At 40.2% G+C, this 15,836-nt stretch overlaps 1 protein-coding gene across 1 annotated transcript in view; it reads right to left on the bottom strand.

Moving 5' to 3' along the window:
* Positions 1-7,227, bottom strand: part of LOC114663754 (collagen alpha-1(XXVIII) chain-like) — a 179,102-nt gene extending 171,875 nt beyond the window's left edge. The window contains exons 1-3 of the mRNA XM_028817679.2: positions 7,147-7,227; positions 2,348-2,506; positions 8-573 (exon numbers count right to left, since the gene is read on the bottom strand). Of these exons, the coding sequence (XP_028673512.2) occupies positions 8-573; positions 2,348-2,474 (693 nt within the window). The 5' untranslated portion in view covers positions 2,475-2,506; positions 7,147-7,227. The remainder of the gene's footprint in view (positions 1-7; positions 574-2,347; positions 2,507-7,146) is intronic.
* Between the last annotated feature and the right edge of the window lie 8,609 nt (positions 7,228-15,836).

Raw genomic sequence — 15,836 nt, 5'->3', positions numbered from 1 at the left:
CACTCACCAACTGCAAGAATAGTGTGTCTTGCAGGTCTTGATCTGTCAGACTGTATACATACTGCTGGGCTGGAGAGCTAGCTAAGGAGCGCAGCTTAGCATTAATTGGTGTCCTCCTTGCGATATCCGATAGGCCAATGGTGAACAGTTTAATGTTGTTATTTTTAGCCTCAGCTGCAGCGTTCAAAGCATCTGGACTTTTTGGATGATCTACTCCATCAGTCATTAGCAATGCCACCTTGACTGCGTGAGGTTTAGCTTCTTCATGAAAAAGCTGAGTAGCATTAGTGATGGCATAGAATGAATATGTGCCGTGGCCAATGTAATTCATTGCATAGACTTTGGAGTTGAACTTCTCAACATTTTCCCAGTCTTGAAAGTGAAACTCTTTCTTCACATGACTGCTGAACTGCAAAAGGGCCAGTCTGATGTTTAACTTCCAGTTATTCAATGTTATGTCCATAAGTTTTAAACTGAAATTTGCCACAAAATCTTTCTGCTTCTGGAACAGTCCATACTTGGAGCTTTCGGAGCTATCCAGGATATAAGCAATGTCAAAATCACAATCAAGGTCTGCACAAGGGACACACAGAAAATTAGTTTAGTTCATTACTCAAACAAAAAGGGTAATACTAAAATGCAATACTTAATTGCATGTGGAGAGCTCATTGTAATTAAAAGTAGATTGAATTTATTATCAAATTAAAAGTGAAGAGTGCAATTTTTGTCATCATATTTTATTGATGCTCATTAAAAAAAACACCATTCATGAAAATCACTTTAAGTCAAATATTAAATCAATGTAATTAGTAACAACCACTGCACCCACATAACACAGCTGTCCTATAAAAGAGCTTCTTCCTTAAAGATCAAAACATATTGAAGGCTAATGGGGAGATTTCAATGGCAGACACAGAGAACTCAAAAGTAGAGAAGAGATGCAGATATACAGACAAATTAGAGATTGAGACTGGGGACACAACACCAGACACTGGTACACTCGCTTCCAAACAAATGTATAGCAGGCTTTTCCCAGTACTGGAGCCAGATGATTAATTCATTTATGCTGCTTAAAAGTTTAGATAAGACTAATTTAAATCAACATGACTTTCAGAAAGAGACAGAGTGAGTCAGAAGAGTTCCATGCAGGTGTTAGAATTAGTTTTTATAGTGATTGTACCAAGTCAGAATAACAACTGCTGGATAAAAGTAGTTATCATTTTTAGAGGATACAGAAATGTTGTTAAGTATAACATTCCATCAGATGAGGGAAGGAGGCGAGGTCACAAGTCAAGTCAAGCTGGGGAGCATGCACCGGTACAGTGCATTGCCGCACCTACCACACGACGAAACAACTCGGGATCCCGGTTGGCAACCCCCCAGGCAGACACGCGGTCCATTCCCACCCTCCGGAAATGACCCTCTATCTGCCGCAGCCAGGTGTTATATGGGCGACCCCTTGGCCTGGTCCAGGAGGTCACGCTGCCTTGAGAATAACATTAGAGGTCTAGCAGACACCATACACATAAGTACACATTAGGATTCAAAAGGCTTTAAGTCAGGAGATAAAAAAACACAAAAAGTTATAAAGGCGTGAGAAGGGAGTGGAGAGGATGCTGGGACACTGATTGCTTTAAAGAATGATCTGAGTAGAAGACACAAAAAAGTAGGAGGTACAAAGAACCTAAATCTTAATACCGGTAATTAGAATGTTACGGGTCCAGAGTTATCATAAGGTAGGGGGAGGTGACTTTAACTTCAAAGAAGTGGACTGAAGAACTCACAGGAAAAACATGTTAAATTCCATTGGAAACCAGGATGCTGGGTAAGATGGAGGGGTTAGCCAGTTCTTTACCAGTTGAAGGGTAAATGCCCAGGGATAAAATTCTAAATCTAGCAAGGATATTATCCACCCAACTTCCGAGCTATCACTAATGAAATTGCTCAATGAAAGGACTTTTACCATTAAAAAGAAAGGCAGACAGAAGAGATAGTATGTCCCAGTTTATCAGACGTAAAGCTGCATAGGCTAAACACTAAAAATATAAAAGTGTTGCTTTATACAAAATTATAAATTTTAATTTGCTGCTCATTTTGACTGCTTAATAACTAAAATTACACTCAAATCAGCTGATTTGGGCCACAAAAGAAATATGTCGAACAAGGATTTTGTGAAGATACCAAACATACAAAGCCAATTCAAACTGTATGTTAAGCAAGATTACGGTATCTACGAAGAAAGCAGGGTAAATTCTACTGCAGCAACCACCTGATTAAAGAATGAGAAGTGGCACAACAGAGAAAGCATACATTTGGATAAGAATTAAACTACAGAATGAAACCTTACCTTTCCCCTCATCTTTTAGTAGGAGGCTGCTGGATGGTTGGCCCTGCTTTTTCTTATTCTGCCCAAAACTTACATCCAAAATAAGACACAACAGGAGAAGGAAGAAAAGAAGTGAACTCCTCCACATTTTTCCTTTGCAACACAGTGTGCCTCCTTCAGCTGGAATAAAAAAAATCATTCAAAGTCTCCCAGTGGAGATATAATATTACCAGTCAGACCACAACAGAATAAAAAAAACTTGCAGTCCTGTAAACGCTTCACTTAAAACTGAAGTAACTGAAAAGGAGATTTCTTATTTTTTTCTCCTAACTCTATGTAAAACTAAGACACTTGTGGGCGATAATGTCATTTTTTTAAACTTAAGAAGACCTAGTCCTCTTCCTATTAAATGTGTTTCATTCATTCTTTTCTCCTATTTTGTCAGCCTTTTTTCTCCCTTTGGCAAGGAGACTGGTGACTCATCCAGTAACAAGTTAGGAATCCACTCTGGACATAACATCAATCCATTGCACATATGCACCCTCTTGTGTTGAGCCAATTTGAACTCACCCACTCACTACCAAAATGTGTATACTTTGGGATACTGGTGGAAAAAAAGAGAATAAGGAAAAGCTCTCAAAAATACAAAGAGAACACACTAACTGAACACAGGCAATGATCAGGCTGGAATCAAATCTGGTCACTGGAATTATAAAAACAAGTCAATACCATTCTATACAAAATGATTTAATTTAATTTCTAATATAGGAAGCTTCATATCAAACCAACCAATCAAATTTAAAGACTTACATATTTAATTTCTGCCTTATTGTTCAAATATTAGATGTGCAAATTAAACTAAAATCTGAATGAGTGGCACAACAGTTTGGTCACCTGCCACACACATCTTCCATTTGAATCTGAACTTGGGTTATTGTCCATGAAAAGTTTGCACATTCTTCCTATGCCTACATGGATTTTTCCTCAGGAACTCCACAAGCATGTTACGTTAACTGTCCATTGGTTCAGAGTGAGTGCAGGCATTTACTGAGCCCTATGATGGCAGCAGAACTAACCTCTGCACCACCATGCTGACTTTCACTAAGAACAAGAATTTCCATCACAAAATATATCTGTTGCTCCTTAGCAATCCTCTACTGGAAAAAGGCTTAGAAAATGAATATCCATCAGAGCAGTTGTGGCAAATCGTAAATATAGTGTGGCTGGCGCCTACTTGAGAATTTTTTAGTATGAGCCTGTTCTTTGCACACCTCTGTGTTACTGTGGGTAACTGCACTTGACTATGCCTGTATATTCAACTAAAGCTCGGTGTGACAAGAATTTCTGATATTGTTTTAGTTATTAAAATATATAATGCTATTTATTCATTTTATGTACTGACATTTACAATCTATAATTTTAAAAATATACGTATGTGTGTTTGTGTCATGTACTGTATATTATGTACATAAACTCTTTTGCTTTTCATATAAGAAAATTAGTAAAAATTGCATAGTCAAGTATTGAACATATGAGAGCATTAACTGAATAACTAATTCTGTGACTCATCAATTAAGCAGTTGCTGCACTGATTCCTAATGACAAGAATAAATCCATCCATCCATCCATCCATAATCCAATCCGCTATATCCTAACTACAGGGTCATGGGGGTCTGCTGGAGCCAATCCCAGCCAACACAGGGTGCAAGGCCAAGAATAAATGTAACCTTAAAATAATGTATATGCATATACATCAGGTATATAGGCATTGTATTTAAAATGTTATTAAAACAACTGCAATGTTCTTCACTAATCTCTAGCCTTTTGGACACCTTCCATTAAATCCATGAACAAAACTGATGTGCTGGCCATATCTTTAAATGTGAGCTTTGTAATGATATTTAATGACAAAGACTGATACTGTAAACAGAATTTAATCAGTATGTAATGTTAAACTGGAGAGTAGAAACATGTGGCATATATATTGGGCATAAAAACAAAAATGTAACTACAGTATATTCTGTACATAAATGTTGAACTACAGTTCATTTCAGTCCACTAAAACATGGGATTAATAACATTTATTTAGTAACTTTACTTATTCCACAACCTTTAGAGAAAATCATTTAACCAATCAGCTGATCATTTAACTGGCTAAATGATTTATTAATTGAGAAATTCATGGATTCTTATTAGACAGCAATCAAAAAGTAATCTTGAAATATAGTACACCTTGGTCAGTTAATTTAAATAACTTTAGTGACGGCTATAAACAAGTTAGACTACTAATTATATCTGCTTTATGTGTATTGCATTAATGGCTATACCTCATACCTCCATATTATTTATATATATACTGTATATATACACACACAGTCAATATATATATATATATATATGTATATATATATATATATATATATATATATATATATATATATATATATATATATATATATATATATAGTGGGGAACAGGCCAGACACAGACAGGCAGACATTGTTTTGTCACCCAACACACGTTTATTTACAGATTACTGTTTACAATGTGCACACCCAACTCAGTGCCGCAGCACCAATCACCCTCAGTCCAGGCCCTCAACACAATGCCTTTCTCTTCTCCTGACCACCTCCACTCCTGCTCTCCTCCGAGCTCCGTCCTCTTCCACCCGACTCCAGCCATCGAATGGAGGGAGGCGGCCCCTTTTATAGTCACCCGGATGCACTCCAGGTGCCTCCCGACAATCTTCCGCCGGCACTCCCCAGTGTGGCGGAAGTGCCGGCTGCGCACCCGGAAACACTCCGGGTGTCCCCGATCCTCTTCCCCCAGCACTTCCGGGTGTGGCGGAAGTGCTGAGGTCCAGGGCTCCCAAGGCATTGGGGCACCCCCTGGCAGTGACCACGGGCCCCTACAGGGTTGAGCTTCAAAGCCACCAGGGTGGTCGCCCCCATGTGGTCTGATGGAGGCGTAAGCCCTCCTCCGGTCCTCCGGGGCATCCCGGCCGGGTCGCCCCCCCCCCCCCCCCCCCCCCCCAGCCACCTGTAATAATATTATACATACAATAAATATATATATATATATATATATATACAGGATCCTGGGCTTAATCTCACACTCCTCACACTCATCTGGGTCAAAAACTATGCATGTCCCGTATGTCTTTGAATGGCTTTGCTCCTAGATGTCTTGCGTGCTCCCACATTCCCACAAACCCTGTGAGGGACTGCTGCCCCTTCTATGGTTGTTCCTTGAGCTGCGCCTAGTACTGCTGAGATAGGCTCCAGCAGCTCTTGATCATTAGTTGGAGTACTCAAGTCTGAGAATGTTTTGTTGTACATGATTGTAAGTGTATATGAGGTCTGTCATGAAATTAATGGGACCACTTGAAATAAAAGAGACTGATTGAAAACATCCAAAGAGCTGTAACTGATGTCCTGACAAAACTCACTTAAGACAATTTTTCAAGATAGTTTCCAATGTAAAAACACTGACATGTAATAACACAGAATGCTTATTACAGTACAACTCCTTTTAATAGTCTCAGGTTCATGAGGAGCGGGCTCCTTACTATTGTGCCTTGGCTATTTAAAAACTGATTCCAGGTATCCTGGCTCAGTGCAAAATTCCTGGGAGATGTGTTCTTATGTACATTACAATGCATTTATTTTGTCATTTTACATGATAAATGAGCCTGCGATTCGATTTTTATAACGCATAAAAATAACTAAAATCAGAAGTACATTTTGCATGTTAATTTGTAAAGTATTTGAATTTGAGATCCACATGTTTTGTAGGTTTGGTGCATTTAGATTTTAGGCTGTAATTAATAAGACACCATGCAATCGGGTTTGAGTTGTTTCAGGTCTTGCTTATAGCGCGGACTCCTTCTTTTCAAACTTTCATTCCACATGAGTGGAATTCTGTACATCAATCAAACAGACAACTTCTGTAACCGTAAGACATAACCGGACGGGTATAGGTACAGAAAAGTAATTAGTATCATAAGTGTCAGTTAAAGAATGAAATGAATAAAATGAAACACGAATGCCCTCCGCAGTAGTCCCTGGCCCCCTCACGCTCTCGTGCGAGCCCAGCTGATGTTTCACCGATCCACGAGCAGCACGCCGCGATTTCCACGGACCCAGCAGCGCTCCGGTCACATCGCAGAAGAATCTCAATTAGAAATAAGTATACGGTTCTATACCTATATTTCTTTCTGCTCTCTCTTATATAAAAAAACATTTATTAAAACGAGTGGACTTATGAGATATTTTTCTGGACCGACACACATTCGTACCCTGCAGCTAATAAAAAGAAGCAGTCGGGAATCGCAGCACCTTGATGGGTACGTGTGGGGGCGGGACAGGTGGGAGATCTCACGTCCCAGTTGTTTAGGGGGGGTTGAGGGGACGTATTCGCTTAATGATGATACAGAATAAATCTATACCGATTTATGCACCGCCTGTATTCCCCATTGTTAATTTGAAAGCTTGCACGCTTTGTAAATTCTCCGAATTTTTATTCATTTCTATAATTTGCAAACGAGATATTCGCTTAATGATGATACAGAATAAATCTATACCGATTTATGCACCGTCTGTATTCCCCATTGTTAATTTGAAAGCTTGCACGCTTTGTAAATTCTCAGAATTTTTATTCATTTCTATAATTTGCAAACGAGATATAAAATCAGGTTAGACAGAGTTAACATGCTATAGTTTAATTAAGTCATATAAACTTTCATAAACGCTCTCAACTCTAGCAAATCAACGCACTACAAAATACTTCAAATGTAAACAAGAAAATAACATATTTCTTACCTAGATTAGCTTTACTTTGTAGATAACATCTGTGAAAATCCTTCTCTTCTCCCGTAGTCTGGATATGCAATATGCATAATTTGTCTGTATAAGTCTAGTACTGTATACTTTTTAAGTCCAGCCCGGCCCCTGACTCACACCCCGCCCGCACCCTGCCGCCCGCGCTGCGGCCCCCTCCCCTCCTGCAGCGGTGGATGTTTCTGCCTTAGAAAGGGAGAGCGTTTAAATGATGAGAGAGAACGGAGAGATCTTTATATGACTTGTACACTCTAAGCTGTCCCGGCGACCACAGTTAGTGTGCTGTGTCTTTCTCCGGGTGCTCCGGTTTCCTGACGAATCTCAAAGTCGTTTAAATGAGTTTAATGTGTGTGTCGCGAGACAGCGTGCGTTCAAGGCCAGGTTCACTGTCACGAGCCCAGAGTACAGTGAACTTCTTACCTGCAGTCTAACGAACACACAGCGCGTCGACATGTCTAAATAATCAGAATCAGAATTCATATTTTTGGCCATAAGGTATACTAACTTGTTAGTGCTGATCCAACATACAACACAAGACAACACAAAATACAAAAGGATCAAATGTAATGCGCATTACAAGGGCAATACAAAATATAAAAATGATCAAATTGAATAAAATATGAAGAACATTTTTTTAAAAATGTGTTCAGGAATACATAGATACTCAGTAGAAACCTGATTGATTAGAATAAACTGCACATGGAAAAAAAAACTTCATGTGACAGGTTGTTTTAGCTTTCACCACACGGTGGCGTTTGCTAGAGGGACGTCATTGAAAAAGTGGTGGTACTCAGAAGGAGTCGGATATGCAACGCTCTGCCTTACCCTGGACACAAAGAGGACTTGAATGGATGGTTAGTTACAGCCTACGATCTTTTCACAGGTTCTGTTGAAGCACTGCACATTGGCCTTCACGTGACCAGAGACAGCACCAAACCAGACAGTTAGAGATGAGGTCAGAATGAACTTGTTGATGGCTGCGTAGAACTGGACCAATATTGCTAAGGGGGAGACTGCATTGCCTAAGCTGAATAAACAGAATATTCTCTGATGCGCTTTCTTGATAATAGATGTGATGTTTTCACTCCACTTAAGGTTTTGTGGTAGCACACTGCCCAGAAACCTAAATGACCCTGCCCACCTGACAGCTGAGGCGTTTCCAACAAATGACAGGTGAGCAGATGGCTGTTTCCTGAAATCGACGGACCATCTCCTGAGTTTGTTTTAATATTAAGGTCTAAACTATTATGGCTACATTAAACTGTCAGGTGTTCTACTTCTTGTCTGTATATGGACTCATCATTGTTTGAATGAGGACTATTAGTGTGATGTCATCTGCAAATTTGAGGTACAGTCATTTATACAGAGTGAGTAGAGTAGTGGGGAAAGGATACATCCATGTGGCGCACCAGTAAGTAGTGTTAATGGGTCAGACGTGTGTGTACCCAACCACACATACTGGTTCCTATCTGTAAGAAAGTATGCAATTCTGGTTGAAGTGAGTGTTTCTTATCTAAGAGCTAGGGGATGATAGTATTGAAGGCAGAGCTAAAGTCCACAATTAAGATCCTCATAAATGCCCCTGGCTTATCGTGGTGTTGGTAAATAAAGCTTAGACTCTGTGATGGATTGGATTCCCATTCAGAACTGTTTTAACCCATCAATCTTCTGCTGTCAACAAAGAAAATGGATGGATGCAAAAGATTTAGGTGTGTTGAAAAAGTCAGAGCCCCTTGTACTTCTGTGTGTATATGTAGAGCTTTCAAAAGTATATACAGTATTTGGTTTTTATAGTCCTAATATGCTGCAACTAAAAAATGAAAATATCTTCACCCAACCACTTATCCATCAGCCTCACATCTGGACCTGCTTAATTCAGTTTTAATGTGGCAAACAGCTTGAGCTTATTCTGACAGTATGTGTAATAGCTGGGAGTTGTTTTTTTCCTTCATGATAATTAAAAAAACAGTATTGTAGCTTGTCCTGATAGTAAATATTAACTAAAGTCTAACAAAATCATTTAATATGAGCCATTCATAAAAAGAGGAGCCCACATCTGTATTTGGGGATTTCCTCTACACACCATAATGAGGTCCTACCAGGGTGCATTATGTTCTGTCAGTGTGATGTGGGCTGAGAAGTGTACTCAGGTAACTACCTGCTGTTATTTTGATTAGTGCTTTACAAATGCAAGATAGTCAAGGTATCAGTTTTATTATGATTTAATTGCCATAGCTATTCCAAGACGTCTTCAGTATTTGCTTTAAATGTTCCATTTTCAAACATCTTTCTTCCCTCTTCTTTGGAAGTTAAGCAGGAAAGGCATCCCCCTTCTTATGAAGGTAAACCAAAAAGTAAAGGCAATTTAAAAATTATACAGTAACCGCAACAGATAGAGGCTGATGCAATACAATATGTAGGTTATGGGTAGTTCGAACATATGCAGTGCTTGCCATTAGTGTAGTTGAAGCCAAGTTCAAATGAACATGGATGCTCTGTTGCAGGATTGCACCGGTGGTACAATGCACTGTAGTGAGATTTCTTTGAGCAGAGGGATAGAAACTGACTGAAATTCATCAAAGGATGTTGGACCTCTGGACTTTGACCAGCTCATTCCCCTTTCATCTTACACTGTGCTATCTCAAGATAAAAAAAAAATGGAATGTGATGGGCATTTATTGTCATGGGATATGACATGGCTACATTATTTAGAAACCACCACTGAAATCTAAGTACTTAACATAGACCTCGCAGTGCACCTTGCAATGCATATGCTTGTGCTATATGTCATTTGGTATGGGCTTCATAAAAGCAGTGTTAATTTTTGTGATGTACAATGGACCAGAATGACAAATACAGCACATTTTATTACTAAAAATGTTTGTAATGCGCCATTTTTTGGAATGTCAGAGACACAGCAACAGGATGGACACACAGACAGACACACAGATACACATCCTTTTATTGCTTTCTCATATACAAAGTATAGGGAAAGTATTGTAATCGTTCTAAGATTCAATGCTGAGATTTTGATAAATCTCGATGTTTTAGACCTCCCTGAGTTTCTTGTATATGAAGTATAGGGAAAGTATTGGAATCCCCCAAAAATTCCATTTTCAGATTTTGATGAATCTCGACATTTAAGACCTTCCTGAGTCCAAAAATACCATTTCTGGAATTATGTCTGTGTGTGTGTGTGTGTGTGTGTGTGTATGTAAACACGATAACTTGAGTACGCTTTCACTTAGGTCAACCACATTTTGCATACAAGTGTTAGGTACAAAACATAGATTAATATCAACGTTTGGGCTATTTCTGTTAACCAGAAGTGGTACTTTACCTTTTATTCATGTAGTTGCACAGTCTGATTTATTCAACTTTACTTTTATATTAATTGTTCAATATATTATTAATCTGATTTGATTTTTTGTTGATGGTTCTTTAAGGTACAGTACATAATATAAACATACAATTATTGTCTTGCGGTTTACTCCTCAAATATCCATCTTCATATCTGAGTATACGAGAAAGTCTAGGGGATACCACTCCCGATTTTTAAGGTAGATATGCGATCATTAAGGATACGTATCCTTAGAAATAAAAGAGTAGGCTCTGGTCTGCATTGTTTGCAAGGACCACCAGAGGGAACGAGAAGTAGCTGTGAGCTGAACAAATTTGGATTCTCAAAGTCGTCTTCACACCAAATTCCCAGAATAACCCAAGCCAGGGCAAGAGTTAAATGAGTATCCTCCAGCACTTGCCAGCTTAGTTAAATTCCAGCTCTCTTGGTATGTTTATTCCCAGACTGATATACTGAAATTTCAGGATATCAATTTAGAAATAAAAATAGCCCAAGAACTCAAGCCAAGGAGCATTTCTTATGAATCTCTCCATCCTTGCATCATTTCAACCAGAAATTCAAGTACCAATGAGCTCAAGAATAACCAAAATAATCATTGTATCAAACCACAGCCAACTCAGGGATGATCAAAAGTACCATTTATCAAATGAAAAACATAATTCACAAGCTTTTCTCCCATATCTGAGCAGACTTGTGTTAATGGTTAGGTGGAGAGGCTTTCTCACGTTTCACTCCTTCTCAATTCAAAACCAAACCACTTTTCTTTTTACCTCTTCTTTATCTTCGTTTCTCTTTCTCTTTATTGAGCCTCTCTTCTCTATCACCACTGCACATTTATCCTAATTTGCTCTAGATCCAATTTAATTTCAGCCTTTTTAAACCAAGCAGAACTTTTCTCTCTTTGATTTCTATTCATTTAGTACCTCTGACTTTGTAAATGCTCAGAGGTTATTGACTCCTTCACATGTGAATATCTCAGAAAAATAGGAATTTACAGAATGTTATTTCACTGACAGGTATCTGTATATTTCATTTTGTCTTGGCTGTTTCCAATACACTTCTTTTCCTCCTTTTTTACTACTAAAATACTGAAGGAATCTCTTTGGGTCACTTATAGCACAGGAAACATGCTGTTGGCCAGTTCATGTTTCTCAGTATCTTACCAATTCTAGCAAGTTTCCTGGGGCCTCATGCATAATGCTGTGCATAGAATTCACACTAAAACATGGCGTACAGACAAAAGTCGAAATGTGTGTATGCACAAAAACATTCAGATGCAGAAAACTGTGCGAGAGCCGACTTCCACGCACTTCCACTACATAAATCCAGGTCAGCATGAAACGTAACACTCGTGCACGCACCTCCCAGACTCCTCCCAGAATTACGCCTCTTTAAATATGCAAATCAATATAGATAGATAGATAGATAGATAGATAGATAGATAGATAGATAGATAGATAGATAGATAGATAGATAGATAGATAGATAGATAGATAGATAGATAGATAGATAGATAGATAGATAGATAGATAGATAGATAGATAGATAGATAGATACTTTATTAATCCCAAGGGGAAATTCACATACTCCAGCAGCACCTTACTGATACAAAAAACAATATTAAATTAAAGATTGATAATAATGCAGGTAAAAATAGACAATAACTTTATATAATGTTAATGTTTACCCCCCCCCCCCCCCCCGGGTGGAATTGAAGAGTCGCATAGTGTGGGGAGGAACGATCTCCTCAGTTTGTCAGTGGAGCAGGACAGTGACAGCAGTCTGTCGCTGAAGCTGCTCCTCTGTCTAGAGATGACACTGTTTAGTGGATGCAGTGGATTTTCCATAATTGATAGGAGCCTGCTGAGCACCCATCGCTCTGCCACAGATGTCAAACTGTCTAGCTCCATGCCAACAATAGAGCCTGCCTTCCTCACCAGTTTGTCCAGGCGTGAGGCGTCTTTCTTCTTAATGTTGCCTCCCCAGCACATCACCGCGTAGAAGAGGGTGCTCGCCACAACCGTCTAATAGAACATCTGCAGCATCTTATTGCAGATGTTGAAGGACACCAGCCTTCTAAGAAAGTATAACCGGCTCTGTCCTTTCTTACACAGAGCATCAGTATTGGCAGTCCAGTCTAATTTATCACCCAGCTGCACTCCCAGGTATTTATAGGTCTGCACCATCTGCACACAGTCACCTCTGATGATCACGGGGTCCATGAGGGGTCTGGGCCTCCTAAAATCCACCACCATCTCCTTAGTTTTGCTGGTGTTCAGGTGTAGGTGGTTTGAGTCACACCATTTAACAAAGTCATTGATTAGGTCCCTATACTCCTCCTCCTGCCCACTCCTGATGCAGCCCACGATAGCAGTGTCATCAGCAAACTTTTGCATGTGGCAGGACTCCGAGTTGTGTTGGAAGTCCGATGTATATAGGCTGAACAGGATCGGAGAAAGTACAGTCCCTTGTGGCGCTCCTGTGTTGCGGACCACAATGTCAGACGTGCAGTTCCCAAGACGCACATACTGAGGTCTGTCTTTAAGATAGTCCACGATCCATGCCACCAGGTATGAATCTACTCCCATCTCTGTCAGCTTGTCCCTAAGGAGTAGAGGTTGGATTGTGTTGAAGGTGCTAGAGAAGTCTAGAAACATAATTCTTACAGCACCACTGCCTCTGTCCAAGTGATATAGGGATCGATGTAGCATATAGATGATGGCATCCTCCGCTCCCACCTTCTCCTGATATGCAAACTGCAGAGGGTCAAGGGCGTGTTGAACCTGTGGCCTCAGGTGGTGAAGCAGCAGCCTCTCCATGGTCTTCATCACATGTGATGTCAGAGCAACAGGCCGGAAGTCATTCAGCTCACTAGGATGTGATACCTTTGGGACTGGGGTGATGCAAGATGTTTTCCAAAGCCTCGGGACTCTCCCCTGTTCCAGGCTCAGGTTGAAGATGCGCTGTAGAGGACTCCCCAGCTCCGATGCACAGACCTTCAGCAGTCATGGCGATACTCCATCTGGACCCGCTGCTTTGCTGGCACGAAGTCTCCTCAGCTCTCTGATCACTTGCGCTGTTGTAATTATGGGTGGGGATGTCTCTCCTATTCTGATATCAGCAGAAGGATGTGTGGAGGGTGCAGTACTCCGAGTTGAGAATGAGAGTGAGTTAGGGTGGTCAAACCTGTTAAAGAAGTTGTTCATTGGTTTGCTCTCTTCATGTCTCTCTCGATGGTGGTACCCCGCTTCGAGCTGCAGCCAGTGATGATCTTCATTCCATCCCACACTTCCTTCATGCTGTTATTCTGCAACTTCTTCTCCAGCTTTCTCCTGTACTGCTCCTTCGCCGCCCTGAGCTGGACTCGGAGTTCCTTCTGCACGTGTTTGAGCTCATGCTGATCACCGTCTTTAAAAGCCCTTTTCTTCTGGTTCAAAAGGCCCTTGATGTCACTTGTAATCCTTGGCTTGTTGTTAGCATAGCAGCGTACAGTTCTTACTGGAACTACAATGTCCATACAGAAGTTGATGTAGTCAGTAGTGCAGTCAACAACTTCCTCAATGTTCTCCCTATGTGATCCCTGCAGGATATCCCAGTCTGTAGTTCCAAAACATTCTCTCAGAGCATTCTCAGCCTCTGGGGTACACTTCCTGAATGATCTTGTGGTTGCAGGTAGGACCCTCAATTTTGGTTTGTAGTGAGGCTGAAGCAGAACCAGGTTATGATCTGCTTTCCCAAGCGCAGGCAGCGGGGTGGCGCTGTATGCATCTTTAAAGTTTGCATACAGTAAATCAATAGTCTTATTTCCCCGGGTGTTACAGTCCACATACTGGGAGAAGGCAGGTAATGTTTTGTCCAGCGTCACATGGTTAAAGTCTCCAGCGATTAGCACAAGCGCCTCAGGGTGCTGCGTTTGTAACTTAGCAACAGCAGAATGGATGATGTCACTCGCTGTCTCCACGTCTGCTCGAGGAGGGATGTACACGATGACAACAATGACGTGTCCAAACTCCCTGGGCAAGTAATAGGGACGCAAACTTACTAATATTCCCTTAAGTTCAGCGCTCTGTAAAAAGACAATAGATAGATAGATAGATAGATAGATAGATAGATAGATAGATAGATAGATAGATAGATAGATAGATAGATAGATAGATAGATAGATAGATAGATAGATAGATAGATAGATAGATAGATAGATAGATAGATAGATAGATACTTTATTAATCCCAAAGGGAAATTCACAGTGGCAAATGCATGCGGAAAAAGGAAAAAAGAAGAATATCAGCGAATGCCAAATGGGAGCAAGGAAAGACGTACTATTTGTTGGTTTCAGCAGTTGTATAAACAACAAAAGGAAGTTTATCGAATGTTCAAGATCAGAGAGTCTCACAGTGCCCGAAATAAAAAAGAAGTTGTTGTTCAAAGTGAAAAAGCAAGTCGTAGCCCACTGTCTTTGTGTCATATGGAAGTTTATTAGGGTACAGAGAAAAGAAAAATATAGGGACACAGTGGAAAAAAGCTTGAAATGTCTACTTTAATCTCGAAATTTCCACTTTAATTACACAGTTTATTTTGTCATTAAAGTAGAATGTCATAAATTTAATCTTAAGATCTTTTTAATTTACTAGTTTCTCAAATCCCATTGTAGCTAAAGTAGCACGTTAAATGATTCGTATTCTGTGTTTTCTTCTGTGTACTCGATGTGTGTGAATCACTACGTGCTTCTTAAACGGGCTTTCTCTTAAGCCGACAGGACACAGAATACTTTACATCCATGATATTACAGCTCTCTGAACAATTTAAATACTAAGATGTACAGTATATCTGCATATCACTTTCATAATGAAATGAATTAAAGCATTGTCAAATAAGGACAAAACAACAGATTAAGGGTTGGGGTTTTGAGGCCCCGTATACTGTAAATTAAAGCTTCTGGTCAAAAGAAAGTTCAACAACTCAAAACTTTGACAAAAAAGTAGGGCAAGACGGACATTTTATAAAGCGGGACAGGAAATAAGGTAGGAGGGATGCTGGGAGGCGTTGCAGTGGTTTCTGGGAGTGACGTCATCTATTTTCCTCCTTGTTTACAAATGCACCCGGAAGTGTGCGTTTTCGAGATTGTTCCGGGCGCTCTTTACGGCTCCGCCGCTTCGGCCTTTCTAAGGAATTAAAGAAACAAAGGTTAGTACACTGCCGTAGCTCCCTCACGGGGCGTTTTACGCAACAGACCGGGTCGCTCAGCTGCTCCCTAATCGCTCGTGCGTGACAGTATCCCCCCCGTTAGCCCAGACCCACCGGGTCGGGCGAC

This window comes from Erpetoichthys calabaricus, chromosome 13, assembly GCF_900747795.2.
Source record: "Erpetoichthys calabaricus chromosome 13, fErpCal1.3, whole genome shotgun sequence".
Lineage (NCBI taxonomy): Eukaryota > Metazoa > Chordata > Cladistia > Polypteriformes > Polypteridae > Erpetoichthys > Erpetoichthys calabaricus.
This window is presented reverse-complemented; position numbering and strand designations above follow the sequence as displayed.